Here is a 13,832-nt window from a genome sequence, read left to right on the forward strand (position 1 = left end):
ACAGACTGGGTTTGAAGTGAAGTGAAGTGGCAGCTCCACTTCTGTTTATATTCAGCTTATCCCCTGTACTTGCTTCTTGCGAAGCATTACTGCTGTTCGAGTGGTGAAGAGAGGAAGGAGTACAGGAAAAAAAGTCAGCTGTGTTTGGTTTTCATTTTGTATTAGCAAACTTTTTTGGAAGTGAATTTCCATGTGAATCTGTTTTTCATATATTTATGCCTTTTTTCCTTTCCTTGGTTTGTTAGATAAAAAGATGTTCTCTTGGCTTGATCTGGTCTGGTAAGAGACATTGGTTTAGCTCAGTTTTGCCGATAGCGATAATTTGAGACGATCATGGACCAGTAAAAATAAGTGACAAATGAGTAGATTTAATTCCAGTGAGATCTTACTGTCTTCCTGATTGACTTGTCGCCTGTGGAAACTTACGTAGTTGCTAAAAACATCATTAATTTAGTTTTGAGTAGGAACAGAAGAAATGCTCTGCTGGATCAGAGCAGTGTTTAATCCAGCCCAGTGTTCTGTCTGTAGCAGCAGCAGCAGTGGGAGATGCTGTTTAGGGAGAGCACGTGGCCTCTCCACCTGCTGTGGGGCCGCTCTCTTTGAGCTGCTTCTGCATCTGCACTGGTTGTAATGGAGATGTTAGACAGCACCTTCCTGCTGTCTCCTTCTAGTGTGTGTTTATGGGCCTGCTGCTTGTTAATTTGTCTTTGAATCTGTGTGATGAAGCTGTAAGTCTCCAGGACGTCATCTGAGAGCAATTTTCAGAAGTTTGCCACCTGCTATATAGTGAAGCACTTTATGTAATTTCTTTTAAATCTGCTAGTTTCATCAAGGACCTCTTAATTCTAGTACTGTGGGGTTTGTTTCATTATAAAAAACAAACCCAGTTTTACATTGAATTGATCTGTAAACCTCAGCTGTGTGTCTGGTCAACCTTTTGCTCCCCAAGCAAAGCCCCAGCCCTTTCAGCCTCTCCTCATGAGGCAGCTACTCCATCTCCTTTGTCATGTTCCTCCTTTTCTCTGTGCTTTTGCCAGCTCCACTGTGACCTTGATGAGATGTGGTGGTGAGAGCTTGCATGTAGCCCTGAAAATGCAGGTGTACTGAGATTTCCTTTAGTGGCAAATGTCTTATGCCATAAATCTTACTACTATGCTGTGCTTTGGTAGTACTTGCACTACTCTATATTCTGTATGTTACATTAGATAACATTATAATACTTTGCCTTTCCAAAATTTTAACTGCCAGAAATCGCGTTTCAAATAGCTTGCAGTTCATGTAAAAATAAGTTAACAGGAGCAAAATTATTAATATGAATATATAAACATTTGTTTAAATACAGAAAGTTTATGGAATCTCTATAATGGTCCTAAAAGTTGAGGTGGAGTATTCGGGTTCTTAAGATTCATCCTTTTGCTATTACATATTTAAAATACTTCATGGTAATAAATCTAAATTTATGAAGGTGTCTCGCAACACATAAATTAAAAACTTGCATAAATCAGCCTAACTCTGCTTTTACGAAGTGCGATCTTGGTGTTCAGTAAGAGCTGTAAAATTTACTTACTCATCCATTTTTGGATGGGAATATGCAACCCCTACTCAAAACTTTTAGAAGCAATCACTTCTAAGTTCTTCTTAGCTTTGAGTTTGCTACTGGTTATAGATCCAGTAAAAAGTTTATATATTTGCTTTTTCCAACTGTATCAGCTGATCTAATTAATTTTATTACCTCTTTTTGATCATTGCTTCTCGAAGTAATAAACATGCAAGACAATGTATTTGTGCTAAGTGCTTGAATCTCAGACAGAATAGAAGGCAACAAAATCAAACTTTAAAATTTTTAAATAGGTACTTTATCAAAATACTATCAAACTTCTGAAGAAAACATCCAAGTAGTAGCAAATTAACTTTGTCATGTCTTTAGGTTTCTCCCTCAATTCTTTGAAGTATCAAACTGAAAGTGTTTTGTGGGTTTTTTTTTTTATTTATTGTTTTAATGCAGAAATTCAGGGATTTCTTTAATCAAAATGAGACTGGTGACCCCAGCAAAGATACCAGTGTGATCCTTACTGTTGAGGGGAGAACGTTTCCAGTGGACATCTTTTACATACAGAGGTGTGTTGCTGTTTGATCTTGTCGGTGGTGTTTAGGAGAGCGTGCAACTGTGGTATCACTTTGTCTAGGTTAGAGCTCAGAAGTTCCTAAACCAGTGGTAAGGAGGTATAACATTCAATTTGGGAAACATTTGGGGTTTTTTTTTGTAGCAGCAGACATGTTTTTAAGCTTACTGTGGTGTAAAGGAAACAAATGAATTGCTGAAGGCTGGTTCCCAAGGTTGCATCATGACCTAAGTGTGGTATCGCTGATATGTAGCATCCAAAAGGTAGTGCTCCCTGTGTTCCTTATGGAAGTGAGGAGTCTGTTACCTGTTCTCTGCTCTTTTCTCTCCCTGTAGTCCTGTTCCAGACTATATAAAATCAACTGTGGAAACTGCAATGAAAATTCACCAGATGGAGAATGATGGTGATATTCTGGCATTTCTAACTGGCCAGGTAGAGACCTAAGCATTTTTTTTTTTCGCTTTACAGCTCTATGTTGTGGGCTTTGTGAGTCTGCCCCAGTCTCCTGCTTTCCTTAGCTGTGCTTACTTTAATCTCATTAAAGATGACAAATATTCCTACACTGATGGGAGCAGAACTAAGCCAGTCCAAAAGACTTCTAAAAAATGTAATTATGGTCTGGATTTATAAAAGCTAGTGATGGATGATAGTTTTTCTCATTTAATGCTGAATGCTGTCGGCCTTGTTAATAATTGCAACAGTATGTGTTTTTTTCATGCTAGTCACACCGACGACGTTGACAGTGAGTCATCAGTAATAGTTAAGGCAGATGGAATTTACATTTGTTAGGCTTAACATCCGAAGTCTTTGACAGAAAAACAAATTGCCACGAGACAAAAAAATTTACTGGTCTCTTCTGCTCTATTTATACCTGTCAGCTCACTTTGCAGCTGAGAAAAGTAAATGGAAGGTAGCTTATAATTTTTCCAGTGAGGAGCTACCTTGAAGAGCTTCAATACCATCTTGCATATTTTCAAAATAAATTATTTATCTCCATTACTGATTTGACTTTGGAAGTGTGAACCGGGTATCTGACAAGCGAATGTCTGAGCATTTTGTTGTTTGCGTTTAAGACTGAGGAGATGCCACAGCTGATCTCTGAGGTCAAATGCGGAGTTGAGCAGTAAGAGTTAATACTGTTACTGTGTCATTCCTGATCAAGACCCACAGCATTCTGCGCAGTCAAAGAAGATTGGCCTCCCATTTTGCTCGCACAAGTTGAGATGCACGGGAAAATAGGGCTGCTTCCTCCTGAACTTTGTTCAGTCCTTTCCTTGTGATTTTTCTCATGTATTTGTGACATTGCCTCAAATAACAGTGAACATAAATATTTACATAAATATAAATATTTATTATGAATAGCAATTTATGTAAGGATATTACAAAATTGAGGGAGCTAGTCAAAAGATCCTGGAGTTTGAACAATTCAAATTATATGGGGATTATTTTGGTACATATTTTGCATAGAGCGACAGCTATGTGGTATTAAAGTGAAACTTCTCTCATTCTGTCCCTGTCTTGCTCTGGCTCTAGGAGGAAGTGGAGACTGTTTGTTCTATGCTCATAGAACAGGCTCGGGCCCTTTCTCGCACTGGAATGAAGAAACACCTCCGTGTTCTCCCCATGTATGCTGGGCTGCCTTCTCCTGATCAAATGAAAGTGTTTGAGAGAGTTTCTCGCAGTGTCAGGAAGGTAAGGCTGTCACGTGTGTCTCAATTTCTACCACGCAGGAGGGTGTCTGTGTTCCACAGATGACGTAGATCGTGTTCACATCATGAAACTATTGCGAACGCTTACTGAGGGCGACTCTCTGCATCTCCTGAGACTGCCTGTCATGTTCAAACTGAGAACCAACAACACGTTCTCTGGCTTCGCTTTTCACCTCTGATCGGTCCTAGACATGTCATTCCTAACTCTGCTGTCAACCTCATCAGCTTCTCAATTTCCAAGAGTCTTTGTACAGCCTTGTATTTGTCTACATCCAGTTGCAGCTTCTGACAGTCTGAAGCTCTCTACTTTTACCTGGTTTTATTTCTTTTTGTGATCTAAGTGTCTATGGCTGTTTTCCACTAGTAATGGAAAAATTAGTGACAGAGTGGGTACGTGCTATATTTTCACCTAAGAAACAAGTTAAAACCTGCTTGGTTTTAGTAGAAAAAGCTTTGGTTTGACTTCTGCAAGTCTTGTTCAGATATTTAATGTCACAGAACTGTATAATTGGTCATGATTAGTGCTTTCTGCTTAGGCTTAGAGAGTTAGACGGGGTGAGTTGTTATACTTCTTCTGCCTGCTGGAGTCTTAACGTGGTTCATCTGGTGTTGAAGGTCGTTGAGTATAAATACTTCTTTTTTTTGTAGGATATGACATTAGTCAATTAACTTCCAAGATTTACTTTTTTTAGTTTCAGGTGAAATAAGGATTAAATTTCCCTCTGTTGTCTGGGAACAATTATTTTTTAGCATTTTAAGACACATATCTATCTCTTCAGAAATACTGAGCATGGAACACTTAATCAACTCTCTTTGTCTTCCTGTCCCTGCCCTACTCCAGTGTTACAAGTAACAGTTGATTATAACTGAGAAGCAGAAAGAAAATATTTTTAGTTTTCTACATAAGAGCACTTGATTTACAGTCAGTTAATGGTTTTCTCTGCGAACGCTGCCAAGTTCCTCTTTTGTGAAGAGAGGATAAATTTGAATGAGAACGTGATTGTAAGCTGTAAAAGAAGAAGCTGTAAAAACTGGGCTTATTTCAAGCTGACAGCTCTTTCTGCTGCTTGGACTGTATCCTTTTATACTCTAGAGCGTGTTTACTGGAACTGTCATATCTGAGATCCTTCAGGTGGCTTGTATTTGAGTCCTGGTGCACTGATGGTAGAGCTTGGTAGTATAATTGAGATTGGGGAGTTCACAGTGTCCTCATTGTGTCTGTATCTGTAGGTGATAGTAGCCACTAACATTGCTGAGACCTCCATCACAATTCACGGAATTACGTTTGTAATTGATTGTGGTTTTGTGAAGCTTCGGGCCTATAACCCCAAAACAGCCATCGAATGCCTCGTGGTGGTACCAGTGTCTAAAGCTTCGGCTAATCAGAGAGCAGGACGTGCAGGTCGGAACCGCTCTGGAAAATGTTACAGACTCTACACAGGTCAGTAGTTTGATGTGTAGGGAAGGTGAACTTGCTGGTGTGACTTCCATTTTCAGTGGTTTTAGTGTTAGATTAAGGAGAACAAAACTGAGATAGAAATTTCCCTTGTTATTCCTCCACTTTATTTAGAAATACTTTGTTCATATGTGATAAGCATTGGAAATTGAATCCTTTTATGACTCAAACACAAATTGAGCAGGGTAGGTACTACGAGATTGTCAGCAATCGCAAACTTGTAAAGTTAATGCAACTCTTAGAGCGGCGAGTCTACTAAGAAGTTTATTTTTTACTCACTTTGGTTTCCGAGCAGTTTCTTCTGTTTATAACACCCACCTATAATGCTCTCTTCTGTGACTAAAGTCTTCTTTAGGCTGTGCATCGAACAAGGGACTCTGGTAATCCTTCAGAAAACTGAGAGAAAACTTCTTTATGTGGCCCCTTTTTCATAGGAGTAGGTGCCAACTCCAAACGCATCTCATGAATCAATGATCCTGGTGTTGTACAAAAATTACTGCTACCCATAAATCTGTTGGCCACCTAGGAGTGGTCAGAAAGCAGCAAACTGTCTCAGTTATCAGCTATTTAACGAGAAAAGGCTTTGCGGTCGAGCGCTGCCATTGCTGATGTGCTCCAGTTTCCCTCTAGTTTTACTGGAGCTTGGAGACTTAGAGAGATCGAGCATATCTTTTGAAAATGTGTGTGTACTTGCCAGCAGTTGCCACTTGAAACAGACATGATTTATTCTCTACACTTTTGCATCCAATGAAGAATGAAGTGAGTGTTTGCTTCATAATATACCAAGCTTACGTAGCTTTTTGAGGATTTTGGTGGAGAAACCATGACTACGCCGAAGTTATTTCGTGTGCCCAAGAGCCAGCCTAATGGGTGCTTTTAAGAAACATTTTCAAGTGCACTGAGTGGACAAAAGTAGGAAAAAGGTACACTGTCTTTTGTCTTAGTGAAGGTCTGAGATAGAACAGATAAAAAGGAGGGTTCAGTCTAGAAATTAAAATAATTCAAGTAAAAATAATTGATTTCTTGTCTTGATTTGGAGTTCTAGATCAACATAAGGATATGTGTGTGTCCGTCTTTCTTTACTGCAGAAGGATTGATTAATGGAAGGTACAGGAATTTTGAGCTTACATAAAATATTTTTCTAGACTTTGACTCGATAGTGAATGTGCTTTATAAAAGGCACTGACAAATAAATTGTTTTTCGATCCTTAGTCATTATTTTAAATATACTTTTTAAAACCTCACTTTGAATCTTTAGTAAAAATAGTACTCTTACACTGAAAACATGCTGATTTTGAACTTTTCCTTGTCCCTTCTTTAAAAAAAAAAATTTTTTTTGGTATTATTTCACACTGCCTTTTATTTTCTGATTAAAAATATTAAACCAGAAGAGAAATAAAGCATTTCCAGATTTCTGTGAAGAACTTCTAACATTGCGAATTAAAATGTGGGTAGGTGAACTACAGAATCAATAATGCAGCCAAAACCATTGCATTTTCTACTTAAATTAAAATATCTTAAAATACAGTAATTGGAGAAAGATCATCTTTGAGTTAGAGTTCTTTCAGCACCTGTTAAGTGTTCATACTCAATAGTTTGTAACTTGAAATGGGTACGTTTCTGTCACGTTGACTGCATACAGTGGGAGTTGAACCCTAGTCCTAATTCTTTGTTTCCTCCCACAACAGAGGAGGACTTTGAGAAGTTGCCCAAGTCCACTGTTCCCGAGATGCAGCGCAGTAACCTTGCACCTGTCATCTTGCAGCTGAAGGCTTTGGGAATTGACAACGTGCTCAGGTTCCCCTTTCTGTCGGTGAGCCCTACACCGTGAAGTCTGTCATCTTTCCTTAGCGTGAAGAAAGATCACTAGGTGACTTGTTGGTAACCTGCAGAACCATTAACCAGTGCCCTGTTGATTTGGGAAGCGTACCTCATTGCCCACTGTTGGGCAGCAAAGTGTGTTTTGGGGAATCAACTAGTGCCAGTAATGTATGTGACAACTTAGAAACAATGACCATCTGTATTCTGGAGTTTGTTGTTAGAAGTGTGGAGAAGTTGAGAAAGGCCGAGAAAGACAAACTCTGAGATTCTGCAAAACTGACTGTAGTCGCTTTGCACTGAATTTATGAAGAAAGAGGAAAAAAAAAAGATACCTGCAGAACTAAACCTTTGCTTGTCTGTCTTGTTAAAAAGAGCAGTACCAATAACTAATTTTGCTTTCTGTAAAGTTTCTAGCTGCTCTTGTATTATTGTGAAAAACAAAGATGCTAGCATTAGAAGAGGAAGTTAAATAACTGTTCCGATCACTGCTGGCATCACTGTTGGACAAAGCAAGTCCAAAGGCAAGAAATGCCTTTTCTAGCTCGGATCTTCAGAGCATCAGAGTGATGATGCTGAGCCTGTTGGGATGGTTTGGACTTGCAGCACTGGTGGTCAAGGGAAGGGTGATAGTCTGACAGCTTTCTTCATTTTGCATAGGTGGAAAGGTAGGTAGTTTGAACTTAGGGATTTTGTGAAGGAGGAAGATTTAAGAATTTTGTGAAAACTCGTGTATTCTGTGATGATAACTTTAAACAATGCACATTTTTTTCTTCACAGCCACCTCCTGCACAGTCAATGGTGCAAGCTTTAGAACTGCTGTATGCTTTAGGAGGTGAGAATATTATGCTTTGCTTCATTCATAGTTATGTTACAGGAGTTATGAAAAAAATTGTTAATTTGGATTTGGTGATTGGGTGGACATTAATCAGCCTTGCAGTTGAGAGCTGTGCTTAGAGAAAAAGAAGACAAAGCCTTGACTGGTGGAAGTTTTTGGTTAGTGTGTTTTTGAGGTGTAGCTCCATCTCTTCTGAATTTACTTTCTTACCTGTCTGAAATAACCGGAGGAAAAGTAAGCAAAAGGCAGCAATAACTTCCTGGGACAAACTAGAAATCTATTGCATAGAGTATAAACTAGAATTTCACTGTTTAGATTGGGCAAATGTGTATTTTATAGCTGAGTTCTGTGTATTTCCTTGCACCTTCATGGGAGGAACCAGCTATTTGTCGTTACTGGGAACAGGGCTCTAAGCTGATGAGGGTGTTGGCTTGATTATCCCAGGCAGATCCTCTGTTTGTGTTTCTTGAGTCATTACAGAGTGGTCTAAAGATACAAACTGAGTTGGGACACTAATTAGACCAGTACAGGAGTTAGTCACTAAATTTACCTGCATGGAATTAGATGAGTTGTTGGGTGCCCAAGCTCTTAGTGTTGTGATCTTTCATTTTGTGTTACTATGCCAGTGGTGGAAACATATAGAACTTGCAAGTATAAACAAAAAAAAGCTGAAACCAAAGGTTTGACATCTCTTTGACCATCAGACTGAATGTAATAAACTGGAATTTAGCACGCCTAAGATAATTGCTACTTTGTTTATTCCTTGGCCAGGCTTTAAGAAGCACAGTGTATCTATTTTAAATTTTTCTGTTAGCATGTTAAATTCATCATGGGATCTTGATGTGTGTGCAAGAACTCTGCCTGAACGTTCTAAGTAAATTCCCATGCTTAGATTTGGGAGAGGCCAGGCACCGATTGCTCGAGTTAAACCCATGGAAAGTGTGCTTCCCATGGCTTCACGGAGCACGGGATACATGGTAGTTTTCCGACCTTCGCATCGGTACAGTTTTGAAGGTGTGACTGACAAAAGTTATTGAGGGCTAATTGAGTTAAAATTTTTAAGATGAGTTCTAGGCTGTGTCCCTGCTCTGAGTGCAGTATGGCTTAGGGCTTAAAGGCTACACCTTGTGTAGTGTAATGCTGCTGGTGGTGGCGGTGATGGTGGTGCTGCAGCTGAGACAAAGTTCAGTACTGTAGCAAGTCAGACTGTTCTGATTTTATTAGCTGTGAATACACGGTGCAACCACTAAAAAAACCCTGGTCATTCCTAAAGACAGCACCTTTCCTCCTGGATGAATTGCACAGCCTGCTTGCTTTTCATGCTTTTAAATGCATAGGAGCTTGTTTGTCTGCAGCTCGCAAAGAGAGTTTGCTCTAGTTTTAGTATTGAACTTTCTGGTTATGGGCAAATGAACAAATACACACAAACTTCTAATGTAAAGAAGAAAAAGCCAGTCTAACAGACCCTGAGAGCATAATTCAAAGTACTTTTCTACTATTTAGCTGCTTCATAGAATTTTTCTTTTTATTATGTTCTCCGAATTACTAATCACAGCTTGTTCTCAATTTCAGTAGAGTCTGAACACTGTCAGTCAGATGGCTTAGTTCTGTGAGGAGCAGGGAGTTGGACTTGGTGATCCTTCTGGATCCCTTCCAACTTGAGATATTCTACGATTCTAAATGTGTTTGTTTTGCCTTTATTCATTATGCTGCTGTTGGATACCTATAATGTTCAAATCACACTGTTGTAGAATTTTTATACACAGTTTTCAGTTCCTTTTTGTGGTGGTGAGTGGAATGTATGCTGTCTAATTTTGTTTATAGGAAGAACTCTTATATTGTTGAGTTTTTTGACAGCTATTTAATCTTTTTCAGTGTAACAAACTTAAACAAAAGAGAAACTTGACACAAGAACAAGTAATCAAAATGAAACTCTGTTTGACTTGAACTCAGTGTTTGTAGTTAATTCAAAGTTAACAATATTTGCTCCATAATGTAAACATGAGGAAAGGGTTGTGTAAAGGAGATTGTGTAAGTTCTGGAAGCTTCCAGAGGTTTGTGGCTGTTTTTACATCACTTACAAATGCTGTGTTGTAACTTGTGGCAGTCGGCTCTCTTCTTATTCTCATGGAGCTGTATCTCTGCTTGGCCGTGGTTTTACTCTGTGCTCATTCAATTCCATCTTGCAAAGGGAGGTTTCACTTAAGGCATTTGGTTCTTGGCAGCCATCTCCAGCTTGGAACAAGGACCTTCTCACTGGCTGGGAAGCGTGTTGCAAGGATGAATTCACAGCCAAAGCCACCTTAGGGGAATGGCGAGGAAAGGCCAATAAGCTCACTGGTTAGCTGTTTGATGTTTTGGCAGAAGTGTTATGCTCATGGTAGCTTCACAGAAAAGTACAGAACTGTTACTCTCTTGGCTGCTCAGCTTTTGTAGCGAAGCAGAGAAGTGCTGATGCTGGTGTTTAAGATGGAAAGAAATATTTGTGATATACGGATTTGTTCTCCAATTTTTGCTGAAGTTTAAGGTTTTAGGTGGTTTGTTATGGAGATTTTGTACAAGTTGCAGAGGTGAAGCTGCTCAAGCATTTGCAGGTGCAGTAAGGATTAGATTTCTCTTGTGCAAGTATGAACACATATTTCATCATTTGCATTGTAATCGCATGCAAATGTGCAGTTCAGGGTCAGGACCCTGTTGTGCCAGTGCGGTGCCAAGAGAGAAGCTTGTGCAGAGCAGACTCTCCTAAGGTTGAGATAGTTGTGTTGAATAAACACATCACTGTTTTTAGGCTGATTATTTTTACAGTGATGCAAACTGATTACGTCAGGAGTATCTCTTTTCAGCCTTCTCCTTTGATGCCCCTTTGAAAGTCCAAGTTGTCGGTTGGAGTTTATTGCTTTTAAGCATAATTTAGGAAGTGAATAAGCAGATTAAAAAGTGGTTTTATTTTTAGCTTTATTTCAGATCCAAGATTTTGTTGAAGATTTGTCGCCTGTCAGAGACAACCACTCTACCTAAGTTTAAAATAGAGTGCTTTAATCCCTGTCATATACTAGTGATGGTTACATGAAACTTTTTAGTGCCACAATACTTGAATAATCTCTCCTAAGCACATTCAATAAAAATCTTTGCAGTATCTTTTTCTAAGATTTCCAGTCTCCTACACATAGATATGGATACAGTGGTTGCTTCCAAAATTATTTCAAGGAAGCTTTTACCTGTTCCAAACTAGTATCCATTGCAGGCCTTTTATGTATATTCAAACTTACTGCTACAAAGTAAGCAGTCTGGGCACATGCTGTATATATATCCATGCAAAATTGCATTGAGATTTGTAGGATTCAGCAGAAGCCAAAGGGTTATGGCTTGATGCACCTGTGGAAAGTTAAAAAGATGGTAATTTTTCCTTTTTCCTACTTAGGAACCCAGTTATCTTCCTGTAGGTGAAAGACTACGTATTCTAAGCCATCAATTCTTGTGTTGCATTGGTCAAATGATAGCTGTCATTCCTTAATTTTTGCAGTTTCTGTGACTTTGTGTTTAACTATGTTACTTCATAATTTCACGTAAGCTGCCTTTTGTACCTGTTTCTGAGGAAAATACCGTGACGCTGTGTGAAATGCCTATCAGGTTTTGTTGGACAGTGGGAGGGTGTGGTGATGAATTACTGCCTTGTCATAAACGAGATGATAGCGTATCAAATAACGAGGGAAAGTAAACATTTGGTAGAGGTGTCTGATTTTACATATGCTGACATGAGTTATAGATCATCTCCTTCCTCAGCTCAATTTGTGGGTTTGCTTTTCTCTGTGAAACACAGCTGAAGTGCAACTGTGGTTTTTTGGCACCACGCTGTTTGACAAATAATGTGTTTATATAACGCGTGGGCTGCTCTGCTGTGGTTATTTATGCAACCTGCGGTGCCTCGAAGTCCTGTTATTGGGCTCGTGTTAGTCTCTCCTTGTGTAGCTTTTCTCTTTAGTCTCTCCTTGTGTAGCTTTTCTCTTTAGTCTCTCCTTGTGTAGCTTTTCTCTTTAGTCTCTCCTTGTGTAGCTTTTCTCTTGTGCTCTGCCTCTTTGTCACACCTGACACAACTTGGCTTACTTGCAGTTTTCTCTTTAAATTCTTCCTCTTTGCTGCATTTCTGAGTGAGCTTTTTTCTTCTTATAATTTCCTGTGTCTGTATTCTTTTTTTATTCTATTTCCTACGTCCTCTTACAAAGGAAAGGCTTTTCCATTTAAATCATTCCCTGAAATTTCAGCGTAGTGCTCTGGGTTGGAATACGACCTGGTAGTTTGCATGGGTAAACATTACTGCAGGCCTTTGGCTGTAGGAAGCCATACAATTAAAATGGTAAATGTGCAGGGTTGCTCGGTGATAACTGGGTATCAAAAAGCAAGCTGTGATGCCTCCGTCCTGTACCATCTCCAGTTAAAAGGCTACAGTTGGAACATGGCTGACAGTTTAGTTATTGATGCATGAGGCAGTCTGAACTGTAGAAAATCTTAATCAGCTGTGCATCTCTAGTTTAGATTATATTAAAGTTAAATTATTTTTCTCCATGACCTAAGCAGATGTGACTAAGAAAAATGACACCCTACCCTCCTCCCAAGTAGTGCTTCCTGTTTCTAAAATTATGCCTGTTCCATAATTATGCCCTTTCTTAATTCTCATCAGGACTCCTGCTTCCCGTCACCATGAAGGAAGATGTTGATAAATACTTTAAAAGGAGATGCATGAGTTTAGCAGCTAATAGGCAGTCTGGCTGTGGTATTGGCTTTGACTGCAAGTTTTCTAAATCATTGGTGGTAGCAGTGGAAATGATGAAACTTGTGTGTTCAAGTGTGTTTGAAAAAAAAAAAAAAAAACCACAACAAAAAAAACACCAAACAAAACCAAAACCCACAATAATGACCCATGTAAGGGTAAATGGATGTTCGGGAATGCCTTTAAGCTTAGTTTAATGTACTTTCAGCAATTCTTAGGTGTATTTACTGTATTTTAGCTCTTAATTCTGCTTTTTAATACACATGAAATTCCTAAACAATACTTTCTGTGCTACTTTTGCCTGTATCACAGCTACACTTAATAATATGCTGTAGGTTTGGATATGCACTGCCGTTTAACAGAGCCTCTTGGAATGAGAATAGCAGAGTTTCCTTTGAATCCTATGTTTGCAAAGATGCTTCTGGAATCAGGTAGGATTAAAAAAATCAGATTTTTTTTCATAGTCTTGTGTTTAGCAGAGGATATTGCTTCTAGTGATTTTAGTGTACTATTAGACGTTTGCTCAACTTGAAACAAACTATATGCTTCATCTTGGTATGGTGTTCAGTGAAAAGAATTGGTTAAGCTCATGGACCTCTAATAAATAATGTCTAACACATTTAACAGACTAATTAATAAGTCTAACACGTTAGTCTTAAGTTTTGCACTAAAAAAATTCACTGTTACACTGAAAAAAAAAATCCAGGAGTTTAAGTATTTTGGGTTTATATGCTGTAAAATTATATTGCGCTTCTTTTCTTCTTTATTCTGTATGGGAATAAGTTGAATGGAGAAGTATTTCCTTTACTGAATTTCTCCACTTACTCCTCAGGAAACTTTGGCTGCTCCCAGGAGATTTTGACAATTGCTGCCATGATGCAGATTCAAAACATCTTTGTAATCCCTCCAAATCAGAAAGCTCAGGCTGTAAGTTCAGTTGTGTCTCATTTTCTTTTTGGTAATTCCACATTTCTGGTTTTCTGCTAAGTATTTTATTGATAGCCATTTCAGATTGCAGGTTCGTATTAAAATGAAGCAACATCTTGAGCTGTACCTGTTGGTAAAAGAAGAAACTGAGTAACAGTGGGAACCTTGGAGTCCTTTACCAGTATTAAAAGCC

At 38.8% G+C, this 13,832-nt stretch overlaps 1 protein-coding gene across 2 annotated transcripts in view; it reads left to right on the top strand.

Moving 5' to 3' along the window:
* The window catches only part of DHX35 (DEAH-box helicase 35), a 31,920-nt gene that overhangs the window by 8,432 nt on the left and 9,656 nt on the right, over positions 1 to 13,832 (top strand). For both annotated transcript variants that reach the window (XM_086622915.1, XM_086622914.1), the window contains exons 9-16: positions 2,006 to 2,118; positions 2,459 to 2,555; positions 3,657 to 3,815; positions 5,063 to 5,273; positions 6,977 to 7,101; positions 7,887 to 7,941; positions 13,048 to 13,143; positions 13,545 to 13,639. In XM_086622915.1, coding sequence (XP_086479041.1) covers positions 2,006 to 2,118; positions 2,459 to 2,555; positions 3,657 to 3,815; positions 5,063 to 5,273; positions 6,977 to 7,101; positions 7,887 to 7,941; positions 13,048 to 13,143; positions 13,545 to 13,639 — 951 coding nt within the window. The remainder of the gene's footprint in view (positions 1 to 2,005; positions 2,119 to 2,458; positions 2,556 to 3,656; positions 3,816 to 5,062; positions 5,274 to 6,976; positions 7,102 to 7,886; positions 7,942 to 13,047; positions 13,144 to 13,544; positions 13,640 to 13,832) is intronic.

Source organism: Tauraco erythrolophus, chromosome 18 (genome assembly GCF_009769465.1).
Source record: "Tauraco erythrolophus isolate bTauEry1 chromosome 18, bTauEry1.pri, whole genome shotgun sequence".
Lineage (NCBI taxonomy): Eukaryota > Metazoa > Chordata > Aves > Musophagiformes > Musophagidae > Tauraco > Tauraco erythrolophus.